This window comes from Hypanus sabinus, chromosome 26 (genome assembly GCF_030144855.1).
Source record: "Hypanus sabinus isolate sHypSab1 chromosome 26, sHypSab1.hap1, whole genome shotgun sequence".
Classification (NCBI taxonomy): domain Eukaryota; kingdom Metazoa; phylum Chordata; class Chondrichthyes; order Myliobatiformes; family Dasyatidae; genus Hypanus; species Hypanus sabinus.
Window position 1 is genome coordinate 30,815,627 of NC_082731.1, and position 14,385 is coordinate 30,830,011.

A 14,385-nucleotide genomic window follows, 5' to 3' on the forward strand; every position below is an offset into this window, starting at 1 on the left:
GCCCCCAGAATTATGAATGGACAATGTTACCTCACTATTTCTGCTCTCCTTTTCCCCTAAAGTTTAATTTTTAAGGATCTATTTCTGATTGTAATTTACGGTGTAGTTTATGTGTTGCACAACAAATTTCACAACATACGCCGACGATATTAAACATGATTTTGAGCAAGAGAAAATCTGCAGATGCTGGAAATCTGAGCAATGCACACAAAATGCTGGAGGAACTCAGCAGGCCAGGCAGCATCTATAGAAATAATGTACTACTGATGTTTCAGGCTGAGACCCTTCGGCAGGACTCATTGGGATACCGCACTGGTTTGTACTGTGCGAACACTGTACAAGGCGAGCTTTTCATGTGACAACAAACAGTTCCAACATTTCTGCTGGTATTCCTGTCACTGGGACATTGCTTGGATCAGAGGGTTTAGATGACATGCTGAACTTGTGAAAAACAGGTAGGGCTGGGCCTGTTTCCAGGAGCATGTGAGGCTGGGGGGTGGGGGGGGTCCTGATAGAAGTTTCTGAGTGGCATGGATTGTCACTGAGTGATTGTCTTTTCCCTATCGTAGGTGGATCAAGCAATGTACACGGAGGTGCAGGTTTAAGGTGAGGGGAAGGAGAATTAAAGGGGATGTGAGGGTTCTTTTCCCACATGGGGAGTGGGTAATATCTGGAATGTGGTCAGAAGCATCTAGAGAGACAACAGGCCGTGTCAAAGGACAGGGTTCTAGTGGGTTTAGCATCCTAGGAAAGAGGGATCAGCACAGATGAAGTCTGAGGGTTCTGTGTCTGTCAGCTGCTTTAGATTTATGGGCGTTAACACCTCAACGACCCATCCAGAGCCCGGCACAGAAATACATTCACAAGGAAGGTGCTGTTAGAGTGACTTTTGGGTTTAGGTCATTCACATTTAGCAAACGGTTTTGGCTACCATTCTCCTGCCTTTGAATATGTATTGTGGATTTTATTTGGGGTGCAGGTCTGAGCAATGGGTTCCTAAAAGCTGTGAATCTCGGACCAGTCTATGCTGATTAAACTTCACTTGGACGTCTATGATGTGTGCATATGAAGTGGGAGGTGTGAAGATTGTATGTAGTTTCAAAGAAAGCATTGGCTACACTTTGTAAATATGGAATTGTCCTTTGTGCTTAGCACATAAAATACCAGGTAAATGTATTGTGGATTTAATTTGGAACAATGGATTCATAAAAGCTGTGAATCCCGGTCCAGATGATGCCGGCATCTGTGTATGGATGCGAATCTGGAGGTGTGAAGGTTGCATGTGGTTTCAAAGGAAGTATTGTCCATACATTGTAAATATGGAGTTTCCTTTGATGTTTGGCACATGAAATATCGAGCCTCCTGTTGGGCCAGGAGATCTTTCCACTGCCTGCTGTACCTTGTTTTGTCGAATAAAGAAGTTGCTTTGCATCTACCAGTAATTTTCTCCAGCGATTTCATTCATGTAACAACAGGTGTCACAGACAGGGGTAATTTTTTTCAGTTAGTATGTGGCCTGTATTTTCTCAGTGTGACCTTATGGGTAGGCGCTGTCCTTGGATTGTTTACCTTTTATGCCAAATTGTCAGTCTTTGGACTTTCTGCGTTTTCACTTTATTTTGCAGGTGTCTTATTTGGGATCATGGGGCTTGTTAAATTCTTTGTATTTATCACCTTTATTCAATTTGGAGTACTGGAATTAGCACGGGAATTTCAATGTCTTGTCCTTGTTTTCTTCAGGGATTGTTGCTTCGTCTGTACACCAGGGCTATTGGATTGGTCCTGAATCTTCCCGCTCCAGGCTGTATTTCGGGGGGTAATTGTCAACCCGTTTGCTCGGTTGTTACGAATTCTTCTCTGGTGAAACTCTGACTTTGTTCATTTATGTATTGTGAGTGACTTTAGTGCTTCATGATTCTGTGTAGTTTAGCTGAGCTCCTGTTAGTTTTTGTGGGTCAATTTCTGAAATAAATCTTTTGTTTTCTTTGAATTACTGACGTCTCTATGATTCCTACACTTGAGCTTGCTAGTGACCCTGACAGAAGCATCTTTACTTCTGAGTAGGTCCGGCTTGTTGCCGAACGTTCTAACCAGCGTCTCCAGGTGTACTGTTGAGCCTACCGAATGGCCCAGATAGAGTGAACCTGCAGAGGATGTTTCCACCGGTGGGAGAGTGTGGGACCAGAGGGCACAGCCTCCGATACAAGGACATCCCTTTAGAACAGAATGAGGGGGTAATTCCTTTGCTATCGCGTAGTGAATTTGTAGAATGTATTGCCACAAACCCCTGTGGAGGACAAGTCACTGGGTATATTTAAAGCAGAAATTCGTAGGTACTTAATTAGTGAGGGTGTCAAAGACTAAGAGGAGAAGACAGTAGAATGGGATTGAGAGGAAAAGTAAACCAGCCAAGATCAAATGGCAGAGCAGACTAGATGGGACGAATGGTCTAATTCTGCTCCTTAGTCTTTGGGCATCCTGACTGATTAGAATAAGACCGTTCATACTTTTGACAGTGCTGAGGTTCACATCTCCAGCTCTTTAGTTCTACAGACATTGAGGAAGAGAGTATTATCTCGACACAATGTCACTATGCTCTCGTCTCCTCCCTGAATTTTGACTCATCGCTGTTTGAGATACTTATACATTTGTGGATGGAGTAGATGAAGGAGGCACAATCCAAGCACTGGGCTTCACTTCAGAACTTTCCCCTCCCTTCTGGCAGGGCCACCTTCAAGTGCTCTCACAAGAGGCGAAGGCTCCCACTGTCAGCCTCCACAAACAGGACCAAGGGCATCATTGTCGAACAGGCAGCCTGGTAGGAGTGATTTACAGATGGGGTCCCAGGATCAGACAGGCCCTTCAGCCCACTGAGGTCCGTGCTGAGCATCAACCACCCATCTACCCCAACCCCGTTTCATCCTCCCCACGCTCCTCCATCAACCCACATGGACATATGATGAAGGATCTTGGCCAAAAGCGTTGACACTTTATTCCATCCATAGATGCTGCCTGAGTCCCTCCAGCATTTTGAATGTGTGTTTAAGAGAAATGTTGCCTTGAGCTACAGGGAGAGACTAGGCCTGTTGGGACGTCATACCACAGTTGTACAAGACCTTAGTGAGATTGTGCTTGGAGTAGTGTGTGTGTGGTTCCAGTCGGCTACGGTGTGGTTAAGCTGGGGAGGGTGCAGAAAAGATTCACGAGGATGGTAAGGGGAATCGGGGGCTGGCATTATAAGGAGAAACTAGACAGGCTTGGGCAATTTCCGCTGGAGCATAAGAGATCGAGGGGTGACTTTGTGGAGGGTTATAAACCCATAACAGGGTCAATAAACAAGAAAATGGAACCAAAAACAAGAGGGCGTACATTCAAGGCGAGGGGAAAGATTTAAATTAACCCAAGGGACCCAGAAGGTGAATGAGCTGCCAGAGGAAGTCATTGAGGCAGGTACATTTACAACAGTTCAAAGATATTTGGAGAGGTGCCAGGACCAGTTTGGGCCAAACATGGGTAAATGGGACGAGCTCAGGGGGACACTTTAGTGGGCAATAATGAGTTAGGTTCACTCTCTGAATACCCCCACCCCCCAGGATTTTGCCCCTCACCCACACACTAGGGGAGAAATCCACAGCGGCTGATGAACCCATCAACCTGAAGTGTCATCGAGCTGTGGGTGGAAACGGGAGTGCCAGCAGTCACAGGGGGAACGTGCAAACTCCACACAGACAGACAGCACCACTGCTCAGCCCACGGCAGCCATCACTGTCTGTCAACCTGGAGGACGATGATCGCGTTCCCACCCTCAGTGGTGCCTATTCCGGCTGCTCCTGCATCGATCCCATTCCTGAAGCATCAGTGGGAATGGTGTGATGGCTGTGGAACACCAGAGGATCTGTCACCCCCCCCCCCCATCCTCCTCCCACCTTCCCCAGGCCTCGAAAATCAGTTTTATCATCACTAATATGTGTCATGAAAACTGTTGCTTGCGGCAGTACAGCTCTGGAGACGGGCTGATTCTAGGCCGGTGCCCCTGACTGCGGCATCGCGGGAGAACGGGGAACATCGGGGGCTGCGTGTCCGCAGAGCCGTGCCTATCTGGGGCCGGCTCTCTGGCCGTAGAGCTCGGGAAAAGCAACGCGACAGACTTTTACCACCATAAATCAGCCAGTTGTTTGTTATGTCTCCCCTCTCACTGTGAAACGGGGACACCCTTTCCCCCTTATTATGGAGAGAGAGAGCCCGTGGTATGTCCAATACCGGGTGAATGCGTAGTCTTTGGAGTAACTGCAAGTCTGTGTCTTTATTGATGTTTTGTTGCACGCTTGAGTGTTCAATGGGGGGTGCTGATGTCTTTTTTGCTGGTGGGGGGTGGTTCACTGCCTTGCTGGGGATTGTACGTGGGAGGGGGAGCTGGGGGGGCTTTGGGGTTCTAATGTTTAACTGTCATTCATTCCCTGGGGCACTCCTGTTTTTGTGGATGTTTGCGAAGAAAAAGACTTTCAGGATGTATATCGTATACGTTTCTCTGACATTAAATGCGGCTATTGAAAATGGAGGAGATGCTACCATTCTGCACTGATCCAATGGGGACGTCAAGGATCCAGCTGCAGAGGGAGGGTCAGAGGCCCCCAGTAGTGCAGGGACCATGGTGTTGAACTCTGAGCTGCGTCTAGGGGCACGTGGTGGGACATTCCTGCATCCTTTGCCCTCTCTGCCCACCTAGACTACCCTCTTGCCCTCCCTGCTGGAGAGGACCCTCCTGGCTTCCAGAGGTGCCCCGTAACTAGAGGCCACAGGTTCAGATTCAGATAAACTTCTTGTCAGGTTCAGTGCAGCTTCCTGAGTGAACAGTGTATGTACAAAACAGGGGCAAACGGAAAATTGCAAAGTGATGCGGATCTTTCAGTGCAGCCTGGAGCAGGGTGAACAGAAACACTGAAGGGGCAATAATGGAACCAGGAGGAGGGGTAGAATTAATGGCCCTAGAACAGGCTGCACCAGCAGGAAAGAGATGTGAAGAGAGGCAATTGGTTTAGCAGGGTGTCGTGACATAGTCCTGAGACAGCAAAGAAGCTAGTTGTTCTCCTCGGGAGCCAGGGTGGAGCACACGCCCCAGTACGGATCGAGACAGTGGAGAGCTTCAAGCTCCCAGGCAGAGCTATCACCAGGTCTAGCCACAGCCAGGAAAGCTCACCAGCACCTCCACTTCCTCAGCAGGCAAAAGGAATTTGGCACGTCGCCTTTGACCCTCACCAACCTTCATCCATATGCACCATCAAAAACATCCTGCCCGGCTTGGTGTGGCAACTGCTCTGCCTGTGACCACATGAAATCCCCGAGAGTTGTAACGGCCCAGCACATCTCGGTAACCAGCCTCCCTCCATGGACTCTGTCTATGCAGCGAGCATCAACGTCCCCTCCCACCCCTGACATTCTCTCTTCCCCCACACATCCCCTCGCCCCCAGTCAGGCTGAAGACACAAAAACCTGTAAGCACATACCACCTGGCTCAAAGACAGCTTCCACCCCACTGCTCGGAAGCCGTTAAGTAGTTTCTTAGTACGATAAATGTGTTGGCGCGTGGCCAAGTAAGTGGTTAAGGTGTTCGTCTAGTGATCTGAAGGTCGCTAGTTCGAGCCTTGGTTGAGGCTTCGTGTTGTGTCCTTGAGCAAGGCACTTACCCACACATTGCTCTGTGACGACACCAGTGCCAATCTGTATGGGTCCTAATGCCCTTCCTTTGGACAACATCGGTGGCGTGGAGAGGGGAGACTTGCAGCTTGGGCAACTGCCAATCTTCCATAAAAAAGTTTGCCCAGGCCTACGCCCTGGAAGCTTTCCAAGGTGCAAATCTGTGGTCTGTCGAGACTAACAAAGGCCCACACTACAGTACGATAAAGCTGGACTCGTGAACTTGCAGCCTAAATCATTACGATCTTGCGCCTTGTGGTTTGCCTGCACTGGACTCTCTCTGTAGTGGTTACGCTTTATCCTGCGCTCTCCATCTGGAATTGGAATTGGTTGAATCTGCTCGCAGGTGCTGAGATACAGGGAGGAGCTTGTCTTGCATTCCTTTCGTGCAGGTCAAATCATTACACAGTGCATTGAGCTAAAACAATAGCACAGTGCAGAATGAAGTGTAACAGCTCCAGAGAGAGCAGAGCGCAGGCAAGGTCATAACGAGGTAGATTGTGACATCAAGAGTCCACTTTATCGTACTAGGGAACTATTCAATAGTCTTACTCTTTCCTCTTGTACAACTGTTGTAATGCGATTATCTATATGGACGGTTTTTCACTTCACCACAGTACATGTGACTATTAATCAGAGTCAGAGACGGGAACATGGGAAGTCTAAAGCAGATTGGGGTAGGATTAGTGACGGAATTAATGGCTGAGTGGCCTTGTGCAGGAATATGGGATAACACACCAGCAGCCAGTTCTGCAACAGAGAGGGAATGCAAGCCACAGCATTCATTTTAGCATTTACCGAGGACTGGAATTTAACTGCAAGGATGCACAGACTGTGTCAAAGTCTTAGACTCGTATATCTAGCTAGGGTGCTTAAGGCTTTTATGTATTTTTGCACTGTACTGCTGCCACAAAAAAACAAATTTCATAACAGATGTGAGTGATGATAAACCTGATTCTGATCTGGGTCTCTATTGTAGACTGAGGGTGGGAAGGGGGCAGGGAGAGGAGAATCCTGGTTGGGAAAAGGGGAAGGGAGAGGGTGAAGGGAGGTAGCGGGAAGCACCAGGGAGACATTCTGTATTGATCAATAAACTAACGAGCTTGCCTGGTGACTCAGAACTGGGTGTGTCTGCACCCACCCCCTGCACCTGGCACTCTTTCTCTGCCACCCATCCCACACCCCTCCCTTGGTGCCCCACCCTCACCATCCCCATCTTACTTTGCTGCCACCAGATTTACAAACTCACTCCCTGCTCCATGTTGACAAGCACAGAACCATTCAAAATTCCCGGCTGTACAAATGTGTCTGGGGCTTTAGCACAGTACGGCAATGCTGAGGGCTTACAAGACATTGGACAGACCACATTTGGAGTATCGAGGGCAACTTTGGGCCTCTTATCTATAAGTGGAAATACTGGCATTGGAGAGGGTCCAGAGCATTACGAGAACAAAAGGGTTAGCATTCGAGCAGAATTTGTTTACTGTGGCCTGATTTCATTGATACCTACCGGTGATCGAAAGGCCTCAGGAGAGTAGATGTGGAGAGGATGTGCGGGAGGCTAAGACCACAAGGCACAGCCTTATAGAACAAGGACGTCCCTTTAGAACAGAGATGGAAGAGTTCCTGAAATCAGAGGCCGGTTAATCTGTGGGATTCACTGTCACAGGAAGGTTAAGTCATCTGGGTATATTTCAAGCTGAGATTGATAGGTTTTGGATTAATAAGGTTACAGGGATGAGGCAGGAGAATGGGGTTGAGAGTGAAAGTAAATCAGTCATGATGGAAGGCAGAGGAGGATTGATGGGCTGAATGGCCTAATTCTGCTCCTATGTCTTAGAGTCTAACTCTCCCCAGATTCCACCCTCGCCCACACACTCTGGCAATTTACAGCAGCCAATTTACCACCCAATGCCCCAGCCGCTGGGATGTGGGGGGAAACGAAACACCCGGGGGGGGGGTGATCCACCAGGTCTCAGGGGAACGTGTGCACACTTCATACACAGACCCCGACAGTGGGAATCGAACCCAGGACCCAGTCGCTGGGATGTGGGGGGAAACGAAACACCTGGGGGGGGGTGACCCACCTGGTCTCAGGGGGAACGTGTGCACACTTCATACACAGACCCCGGCAGTGGGAATCGAACCCAGGACCCAGTCGCTGGGATGTGGGGGGGAAACGAAACACCTGGGGGGGGGGGTGACCCACCAGGTCTCAGGGGAACGTGTGCACACTTCATACACAGACCCCGGCAGTGGCGGAGGTGGGAATCAAACCCAGGCCCCAGTCGCTGGGATGAAACACTGGCGCTGGGAGGGCGTGGCCTTACTTGTTGTGCCACGGCGATGCAGACTTGCTGAAAAACAATAAAAACTTGCAGAAGCCGGGTTTAAAAAATGCACAATGCTGGAAATATGCAGCATTTCAGGGGGCGTCAATGGAGACAGCCCCTCCAGCTGTAAACCTGCCTCCCCGGAGCTTGTGCTGAGCAGAAATTCTGCCGCATCTTCTGCACTAACACGGTGCTTTCGATTCCAACTCAGGACCAACACTCGCTGAAAAAACTTCAGGAGCCAGCCAGGTTCCTCAGCAAAGGAGGTGGACGGACCTCAGCGTGGTCCAGCTCCTGGGCGTCAGCATCTGAGAGGATGAAGTGTTGTCCCAACGCATCAATGTCCTCACAAAGAAGTCATGCCAGCAACTCTACCTCATTCGATCTGGCGCCGTAAGCCAAGGCGATTTTGCCCATCGAGTCGGCTTCACTTATTGCCCCTTCCCTACAACCTTTGATACCTTTACCTACCACCCTCCGCTTTAAATACACCTAACGACTTGGCCTTGTTTGTGGCAACGAATTCCACACTAACACTTGGGAAGAGAAATAGGAGATGAGCACTCAACGACTCAAGATCACCTTCGTCTCCCTGCCGTCAGATTTCAAATTGAACTCTACCTCGTCAGGTTTTATTTTGCACTAGTTCCTCGTTATGTAATTATCAGTAATTTTGTCTCTGAGTTTCACTGCTGCCTTAGAAGGAGCTGTCCTGGGCCCATCATGTGAATATAATTGCAAAGTGAGCATGGCAGTGCCTCTCCCTCAGGAGTATGGCAAGTCATCGCTGACAAACTTCTCTGGACATGCGGTGGACAGTGAGCTGACTGGCTGTATCACAGCCTGGTACGGGAATGCAATGCCTTGGAGTGGAAAATCCCACAAAAGCTAGTAGATTGCACCCAGTGAAACCCTCCCGACTATTGAGCACATGAAAAGCTGCCGTACAAAAGCAGCATCCGTATTCAAAGATCCCCACCGCCCAGGCCGTGCTCTTTTCTCACTGCTGCCATCAGGTAGAAAGTACTGGACCCTCAGGACTCACACCACCAGGTTCAGGAACAGTCACTACCCCTCAACCATCAGGCTCCTGAACAAAAGGGGACAGCTACATCCCCTCCCCCTCCCGGTTTCACCCATCACCTTGTGTTTCTCTCTCCCCTCCCCCCCACCTTTTAATCTACTCCCCAGCTTTTTCCCTCCAGCCCTGCCGAAGGGTTCTGGCCCAAAACATCAACTGTTTTTCCTTTTCTATAGATGCTGCCTGGCCTGCTGAGTCCCTCCAGCATTTTCTGTGTGTTGTTCGGAGTTCCAGCATCTGCAGATTTTCCCTGTTTGAGATTAGAGCTACTTCTGGTGTTCCCCTGGCCAGTGGCCTCTTTACCTCATTTCTTCATGCTCTCATTATTTATTGCTATTTACTTATATTTGCACAGTGTGTTGTTCATTGATGCTGTTTACAGTTACTGTTCTATAGATTTGCTGAGTAAGACCGCAGAAAAAGAATCTCAGGGTTGTATGTGGCGACGTGTATGTAAACCTGATAATAAATTTTACTTGGAACTTTGAATGTCATATTTTACAACACAGGGACAGATGAGGTGAAAATAAGACTTCACGAGGAAGAGACACACACACTCACACGTACACACATGCACACGCACACACACTCACACATGCACAAGCACACACTCACACACACACGCACGCGCACACATGCACACACACATACACAGTGTCATCTGAGCACTGGAACATTCAAAGCTGCACCTCACTGTGTCACACTGGCGAAGGGAGTCTTCAGCGCAATGACCAATCTGCTGAAAGAACTCAGCAGGTCGAGCAGTGTTGATGAGAAGAGAAAAACTGGCGGAAACCCTGCTCTCTTTTAATTCGGCCCTCTCTCACATGCCTCCCGCACCCCCCCCACACAGATGCTGCTCGGTTCCTGCTCACTTCCATCACTTACAGCTTCTTTCATTCACCCACCCCCCCCCAAGCGCTCAGTGCAATGGCCCAAGGATTAAACAGAGGAAGACAATTCAAGTTAACACCGGGCTCAGAGAATGGCATCTCAGCAGGTTACTGGTCCTCTTGCCACAGATGTAGGGCCTCTCATCGGTGTGGACCCGCTGGTGGGTCAGCAGGTTGCAGGAGCGGTTGAAGCCCCTCCCACACTCACCGCAGACAAAGGGCTGCTCGTCGGTGTGGACCCGCTGGTGGGTCAGCAGGTTGGAAGAGCAGGTGAAGCCCTCGCTGCAGACGGGGCAGGCTAAGGGCTGCTCGCCAGTGTGGGTGCGCTGGTGGCTGTGGAGGTTGCTGGACTGGGTGAAACCCCTTGCTGCAGACGGAGCAGGTGAAGGACCACTCGCCGGTGTGTGCCTGCTGGTGGGTCGTCAGAACGGCCAACTGGCTGAAGCCCCTCTTGCAGACAGGGCAGGTGAAGGGGCTCTCCCCACTGTGGTGTTACTGGTGCCTCCTGAGATATTTGGAGATCTTGAAGCCCTTGCCACAAACGGCACACTTGAAGGGCCGCTCCTCACCAACAGGGCGGAGGAGAGTGCAAAGCCCCTGCCGCAGACAGAGCAGGTGAAGGATCGTTCACCGGAGTGGACCCGATGGGTTGGAGGAATGAGCAAAGCGCTTTCCACAGACAGGGCAGGAAAAGGGCCGCTCGCCTGTGTGCAGCCGCTGGTGGCGCCTCAGTTCCTGAAAGCTCTTGAAGGCCTTGCCACACTCGGAACACCTGAAGGGCCTCACATCGGTGTGGACCAACTGGTGAGTCAGTAGGGTAAGAGGAGTGGGTGAAGCCCTTGCCACATACGGCGCAGGGGAAGGGCCGCTCACCAGTGAGGGCCCGTTGGTGAGTGGTCAGGTCCCCAGAGCTCTTGAAGGTCTTGCCACAGTCAGCACATGCAAAGGGCCTCTCGTCCATGTGGGCTTGGCAGTGGCCCTTGAGGTTGGCAGAGCACTTGAAGCCCTTGCCAGTCAGGGCAACGGAACGGGCTCTCGTCACTGTGGACAAGACGATGTGTCTGCAGCTTGGACAGATAGGCGAAGCTTCCCACAGAGGCTGTAAGCAGATGAAGGGGCTGTAAGGGAGGCTGCCACTTTGTTCCTTCCTGACACCCCCGCCTTTGCACATTTTCTTCCCATGCCTGGCCAGTTCCTGTGGTCGCCCAAAGGCAAGTCTGCGTACAGGGCTCATGCATGAGGCCCTGACACCACAGTCACCATCTCCTCTTTTCAGCAATTTGTCAGTAGTGAGATTTGGCCTTGTCTCCACGCCTGTACCAGAATCCTACACAGATTTTAAAAAAAAACGAGTAAAAACTCATTTCAATAGCTCAGCCCAATCGAATCCTTGTAGTTTAAAAAATCTATCACGGTTCGGAACTTGCTGATATATCTGTTCCGAGCTCCTTCATACACCTGAAAAATTCGCATCGTAGTGCCAGGCATCGATGGCGATTGAAAAAACCACAAGCCCTCGCGCGCCAGAAAGCACCCCGGCTCAGAGGAGCGCATGCGCCTTGGGTGTTTCAAGCACCACTGCTGCGCCTGCGCCCTGAGCTGCTGGCGCCCCCTGCCCCGGTTGCGGCACTTCTTTTGAATAGCTCTGGATCGGTTTGCGGTTGCCTCTGACAAGGGTTTAGGGGCTGACGTGTATGGCCGGGAACGGAGAAATAAAGGGAGACACAGACCTGGGAATCGACGTGGCCAGGGCACCACCGCCGCAAAGCACGCACTCCCTTGACGTCACCCGGCCGCCACCTCCGTCGGTGCGGACGTACCCAGGCGCCTGATTGACAGGAGCAGGAGACCAATAGGGAATCAGACCTCTCCCAAGGCGACCCGCCTCCATGTGTCCTGGCTACGTAGGGAATTATTTCCCCCACCTAGTGTTTGATTGGCAGGAGCTTCCAACCAATGGGAAGCCAGAGCAGCACTGACGTCCATGGAAAAGAGTGAACAGACGTCATTTCGGGCGAAGGCCCTTCATATTGTCCTCCAAGATATTCCGTATGGAATTTCAACTGGGGGTGGCGGAGGGTGGACTTAGAAAGGAGATTTTTGAAGAAGAAGTCACTTTTATTGTCATTTCGACCATAACTGCTATGTACAGTACACAGTAAAAATGAGACAACTGTGTTACATGACACAGTACAAAAACTAGACTGAACTACGTAAAAAAACAACAGAGAGGGGAAAAAAGCTACACCAGACTACAGACCTACCCAGGACTGCGTAAAGTGCACAAAACAGTGCAGGCATTGCGATAAATAATAAACAGGACAATCGGGCAGTAAGGTGTCAGTCCAGGCTCTGGGTATTGAGGAGTCTGATGGCTTGGGGGGAAGAAACTGTTAATAGTCTGGTTGTGAGAGCCCAAATGCTTTGGTGCCTTTTCCCAGTCGGCAGGGGGGAGAAGAGTTTGTATGAGGGGTGCGTGGGGTCCTTCATAATGCCTCCCTAATGTGTGTGTGTGTGTGTGTGTGTGGGGGGGGGGGGGGATTTTCTATGGCACTGTATCTCCACTCTGCCACAAGACACAGGAGTTGCATCTGGCCATTCGTTCTGTTCCTGGTTGTATAAACCGTGGCCACCTCCTCCACCCCAGTTTATCCTGGTCACGGAGAAAGGCTCCAACCCAGTTAATGCTCACCTGGGAAATCTCCTCCGCACCCTCTTACTAAAGTAAGGTTGTGAATTATTAAAGAAATCGCTGCTCCAAAGGTACCGTTCAGAAATCTGATGGCGGAGGGGAAGAGGCCGCTCCTAAAATTGTTAAGTTTGGTTCTTCAGGCCCCTATAATTCCTCCCCGATGGGGGTAACAAGAAGAGGGCATGTCCCAGAGAGGGGGGGGTCCTGATTAATGATAAATATCTTGTATCTTGCACACTCCCCTTTCCCACCTTGTGTCACTACCTTTGAGGGTCTTCAGAACTCCAGCCAACTTCACCTCCCGTTCGTTGGTACTCCTCAGGAATCCTCCGTTGGGGGCGTCACGTGATGATGTAGGATCGAGACGTTGGGAATCCAGCTCCCTCGTAAAAAGTAATGAAATAGGGTTTAAATGAAGAAGAATTAATAAATACCTACTAGAAACTGTTTATAAGTAACTCAGGATTATTTTTGGATATGGCTCCTAAACCGAAACAGAAGAAAGCTACTACTTCGAAGACTGCGCAAATCGGTGGGCAAAAGGCCTAACCGTCTCGGCGAAGCCTCAGATTCAAGTTGGATCTCCTCCCGGCGAAGTGCATGGCACTTCTGGTGATGCGGGAAAAGAAGTTGCAGCAATGGCGGTGGTCTCTAAGAAGAAATGGCAAGAACAACGCATGCGCCAAGAAACAAGTTTGCATGAACAGATATGAACAAAACTACAAATCCCAACTGCGACTGGAAGTGAATCGGAAGTGGAATCAGACTCTTTGGGAAATTCAATGGACGAAGAAGAGGAAAAGAAGAAAGAGATTAAAGGAGACATAAGAGATAGCCTGATATATATGATGAATGAATTAAAAGCTATAAGAAGGATGCAGAAGACACTCGATGTGGTGGAAAAACAAAAGAAGATGCATAATAAAGTTAAAGAGATGGAAGTAAAAATGGAAGAAAACGCTGAAAGAACAGATAAGATAGAAGACAATAATCTTGCCTGGACAATAGAAAGTAAACGGATGATGGAAAAAATAGATGCGCTTGAAAACTCTAGTAGACGAAATAATATTAAAATTGTTGGTCTTATGGAAGGTACGGAGGGAGAAAATCCAATAAAATTCTTTCAAGAATGGATTCTGAAAATTTTGGAAATGAAAGAAGGAAGCCAAGTAATTGAAATTGAATGAGCACACAGAGCTTTAAGACCAAGACCTCAACAAGATCAAAATCCAAGATCAATTTTGATAAAATGCTTAAGGTATCAAGATAAAGAAATGATCTTGAAGGCAGCTACTCAAGGTGATAATTTTCCTGGACAACGAAGAAAGATTACCAGAAAGCGGAGAAATTTGTACCAGAATTGCTTGATGTCCACGAAGAGGACTAAAGAATTATAGAAATGAAGTGGACTAATGATGAAGACTGAAATAAGGTTGGACTTGACGGACATTTATAAGGAAAACAAAAATAGTCGAGGAGTATTAATTGGGAGTAGAGACATTAATTATTTTCTTTTTTTTCTTCACTAATATATTTTCTTTCTTTTTTTTTGCGGGGGAGCTGGAGGAGCTCCTGATCGATGGCTGCGAGTTTCTTTTTTTTATTAGTTTTTCAAAACATTTTACAAATTAAAAACCCCAAATCCCAATGAGGAACATTAAAACAGTGCAAAATTAAGCATACAATAACAAT

At 49.1% G+C, this 14,385-nt stretch overlaps 1 protein-coding gene across 1 annotated transcript; it reads right to left on the reverse strand.

The window, feature by feature from the left end:
* Positions 1–9,558: 9,558 nt before the first annotated feature.
* On the reverse strand, positions 9,559–11,892 carry LOC132381723 (zinc finger protein 214-like). Its single transcript, XM_059951297.1, has 5 exons — positions 11,732–11,892; positions 11,415–11,646; positions 10,941–11,328; positions 10,672–10,894; positions 9,559–10,364 (listed from the first exon to the last, which is right to left on the reverse strand). Exons 1-5 carry the CDS (start codon positions 11,890–11,892, stop codon positions 10,070–10,072), a joined length of 1,299 nt encoding a protein of 432 aa, XP_059807280.1. The 3' UTR covers positions 9,559–10,069.
* Between the last annotated feature and the right edge of the window lie 2,493 nt (positions 11,893–14,385).

Excerpts from the sequence above, each read along its gene's own strand:
- LOC132381723 (XM_059951297.1), bottom strand. The coding sequence starts at position 11,892 with ATGGAGGCGGGTCGCCTTGGGAGAGGTCTGATTCCCTATTGGTCTCCT. Across the intron at positions 11,329-11,414 it reads ATATCAGCAAGTTCCGAACC|GATTCTGGTACAGGCGTGGA; the intron begins GTGATAGATTTT and ends AAATCTGTGTAG. Across the intron at positions 10,895-10,940 it reads GGACGAGAGGCCCTTTGCAT|TCACCAACGGGCCCTCACTG; the intron begins GTGCTGACTGTG and ends GGACCTGACCAC.